Here is a 3,583-nt window from a genome sequence, read left to right as displayed (position 1 = left end):
GCCACATCGTCCGTGTGCTCAGCTATTTCATCTATGAGCTAACTTAGTACAGTGACAGATAAGGTTTAGGAAGGAAAGAAAGGAAACCCACCTATAATCTCACCACCCAACTCGGCGTCGGGAAGGTTGAGGACGGAAACAGCCCAAGGAGAGGGAGCAGGAAGTACCAAAGCCTTGGGCGTCCATGCGCTTGGTGAGTCCAAGGAGCAGCCCAGGCCAGAGAGAGAGAGCAGAGGGAACCCCCGCCCCAAACAGGACGTGGTCAGGCCTCAATTCCTTCTCAATTTCCCCATCCTGCAGGGATTTCTCCTGGGGCTGGGGGCGGGGAGCAGCGTTTCCAGGGGGCTCATGCTGCTGTCTACCTGCTTCTGTGGGTGTCCACCGAGTTCACAGCCCAAACCCTTCCTTTCTCTGGCGGCCTTCCCCCAGACATGCTAGCCCAGCGTGGAGGCAGGAGGAGGTGGCCCTGCTGTGTGGGAGGATGGGAAGATCAGCTGCACCCTCTTCCATGAAGTCTGAAATCGAGACTGTAGGGACGAGGCAGTCTGACCGGGAGACCGTGCCTTGCAGCCCCGGGTGCTGTGGGCAAGGTGCCGTGTTCTTCATCTCAGCCAGAGAGGCCGAGGTGGCAGGTCAGCAGTGAGGCAAGCTGGGATCGTGAGGAAGGGGTCCTACAGGGACTTCCTGGGCTAACCTTTCTGCCTAAGCTCCAGACTTCCCTGTATCCCCATCAAACATCCTCATTGCTTTAGATTCAGCTCACCTGGGTGAGCCAAGAAAGAAGTATTTTGAGGAAAGAGTTCTGGGTTTCCCAATAATTTGGGGAAGGCTGGGTTAAACAGTTGAACAGCTTTTTATCTGCAGGACTTCTCAGAGCCTTTAATAGGATTATGTACATGTGACTCCAAAAAGGAGCTGAATGAGCAGCATTTCTTACGTAGCCTGTACACCGGGAAGTGCCCAGTGGAACGCGATGTTAGTTAAGGGGTTTTTTAGCCTGTTTTGGCTGAGTCCTGGGAACTCAAGAACAGTAGGGTTCATGCATTTTGACCACCAGATCATATCCACTTACTCACTCACTTATTTTATTTGAGATTTTTTGTTATAGGGTGCACGTGTTCACTGGAGACACAGACAGACAGAAAGTGAGAAATCACACCCCCCACGGAGATGGTGATGCCGCAATCCCTCCATTCTCCTCTCCGGATCTTGGGTATGCATGCACAGGCATTTGGCATGAGTTTTAAGCCACCAGGTCTGGAACTCGAACCGTGGTCCGTTACGTGGGAGTCCAGAGATATAATCATTTCATTATCTGCTGGGCCCCGTATCCACTTTAAAACACAACAAAAACACAATTCTTTGTAGCAAGTAAATTTATCCAGAAGGATAAAGGCAGAAGGAGAATACAGTCATCTTCTGATTTTTGTCTATCAGGTTCAGCCTTTCAATAAAAAGGTGGAGAGGAACCAGCAGATGGCATAATGGCTATGTCGCTGGACTCCCATGTAGTAGACCGCAGTTCGTGTCCCGGACCCGGTGGCTTAAACTCACACCGGGTGCGTGTGCATACATGCCCAAGATCCCGAGAGGAGAACGGAGGAGAAGGGATTGCGGTGTGGCCATCCCCCCTGGGGGGTGATTTCTCGCTTTCTGTCTCTCTCTCTCTCTCTGGCGAGCACACGCGCCCTACAGCGACAACCTCTCCAAAAAAAAAAAAAAAAAGGTGAAGAGTACAGAATCATTCCAGTCCTTGTCAACTTTGAAATCACTCTGTGGTCATTGCTGCGCCCTCACAGGAGCCGCCTACACTGCACGTCGGTACCCACAAGCTGATGAACATCAAACGGAGCTATGCAGAGCCCACTTCCTGCGCGCATCCGGAAAGGTTAGCTGGAGTCACCACTGACAGTTCCCAAGCACCTGAGCGCTTGCTCGTCATTCTCTTCATTGACTAGTCACTTGTCCTTGCTGGGGACCCCGCAGAGGAGCAGGACAGGTTCATCGGCCTCCATTCCCGGTCTGATGACCTAGAAAAGCAAGATCCCAACTGCCATTTTACAGGGAGCATGGGGAGAGTGGGTCAGAGGGGCCCTGAGGTGGGCTGAGCGACGCTGAGGGCTAAGTCCAAGCTTTACGGATGCCAGATGCCACTTCACCTCTGCGGGCCGGCTGGAGGGAGCACAGGCAAGGTCAGGCCCATCCCGGGGCTGGGGAGTGCTGGCTGAGCGGCTGGGGAAGGCCTCGAGATAAGCCCATTGTACGCATGCCTCGATGAATCACAAACCGCCCGGGGCAGTGCTGGGTCCACGGAGCAGCGACTGCGCCCCTCGGGGTGACGCCTGCGCAGCGTGGCGGCAGGATCCCTGGGAGCCGGGGCGGGTGTTGGCGGCCTGGCTCCACCCCCTCTCGCCTGGTCCGCCCCTGGGGAGCGCGCTCTAGGAGCTGCCGCCCCACTGCGCCCGGCAGCGCGGCTCGGCGTATTCGGCGCTGCGCACTCAGGCCGGGAGGAGGGCCTTGAGCTCAGGATCCCGGGCGACGCTGCAAAGTTCCGGCAGGGCGCGGGCGGCCGGGGCGCTTTGCGCTTGTTGCACAGCTGTGCCCGGGCTCCAGGACGCGCGGGCCTGAGCTCAAGTGAAGCTCTTGGAAAAGGCAAGACCGCGGCGACACCATGCAACCGGAGGAGCCCTGCGCCCCCGGAGCCCCCGGCGCGCCCGGCGGTCCCAGCGCCCGTGGCGGTCCCAGTGCCCGTGGCGCCAGCGGAACCCAGCGTTCGCCGGGCCCCGAGCTGCGCCTGTCCAGCCAGCTGCTGCCCGAGCTCTACACCTTTGCGATGCGCGTGCTGTTTTACCTGGCGCCGGTCTACCTGGCCGGCTACCTGGGGCTCAGCGTCACCTGGCTGCTGCTCGGCGCCCTGCTGTGGATGTGGTGGCGCAGGAACCGCCCGCGGGAAGCTCGGGCGCCTGGCGGCTGCCTTCGAATTCCTGGACCACGAGCGCGAGTTCATCAGCCGCGAGCTGCGGGGCCAGCACCTGCCGGCCTGGGTGAGCCAGCGGAGGTCGGGGTGGCCGGGCGCACTGCGAGGCCCCGAAGGAGCTGAGGGGGGCCTGGGGCGCGCACACCCGAGGTGGGGGTCGTCCCGCCACCTGCGCACGCGCTTCCCCACAGTGCCGGCACGCAGGCCGTAGCGGTGGCCGTCCCCTGGCCGTGGCGCGCCTCGTTTCACCCCCACTTCTGGTGCAACGGGTGGGAATGGGGAACCGGATTGCACTGAAGGGCCCAGAGCCTGGGAGAAGAGTCAAGGGCGGGCTACACCCAGGCGAGAAGCCAGGGCGCCGGGGACTCTGCAGAGTTACTCGCGAGGGAAACCGAAGGCGTTTCGTCCCCGGCCTGTTGAGCAAAGAACCGACGCAGGGCGCAAAACGTAAACGGATAAATATGGCCGGGCGGGGCCGGCATACTCGCTCAGTCGAGGTCGGGACAGAGGCTGTGGCAGGGCCGGGGCGGAGAAGGGAGGGCGCGATGGGGCCAGGAGCGCGCGGCCAGGCCCCTCTCCCTGCGCAGGGAGGGGTGGCCCCGGCGC

General features: G+C 60.1%; 1 protein-coding gene across 1 annotated transcript in view; it reads left to right on the top strand.

Annotated features, from left to right (window-relative positions):
- The first annotated feature begins 2,591 nt into the window (after positions 1 to 2,591).
- ESYT3 (extended synaptotagmin 3) overlaps positions 2,592 to 3,583 on the top strand; it is a 59,126-nt gene continuing 58,134 nt past the window's right edge. Inside the window, 2 exon segments of the mRNA XM_006158197.3 lie at positions 2,592 to 2,944; positions 2,946 to 3,044. Of these exon segments, the coding sequence (XP_006158259.1) occupies positions 2,672 to 2,944; positions 2,946 to 3,044 (372 nt within the window). The 5' untranslated portion in view covers positions 2,592 to 2,671.

Source organism: Tupaia chinensis, unplaced genomic scaffold, assembly GCF_000334495.1.
Source record: "Tupaia chinensis unplaced genomic scaffold, TupChi_1.0 Scaffold000574_1, whole genome shotgun sequence".
NCBI classification, from domain to species: domain Eukaryota; kingdom Metazoa; phylum Chordata; class Mammalia; order Scandentia; family Tupaiidae; genus Tupaia; species Tupaia belangeri.
The sequence above is the reverse complement of the archived record's forward strand: the minus strand, read 5'-3'. Positions and strand labels throughout refer to the sequence as shown.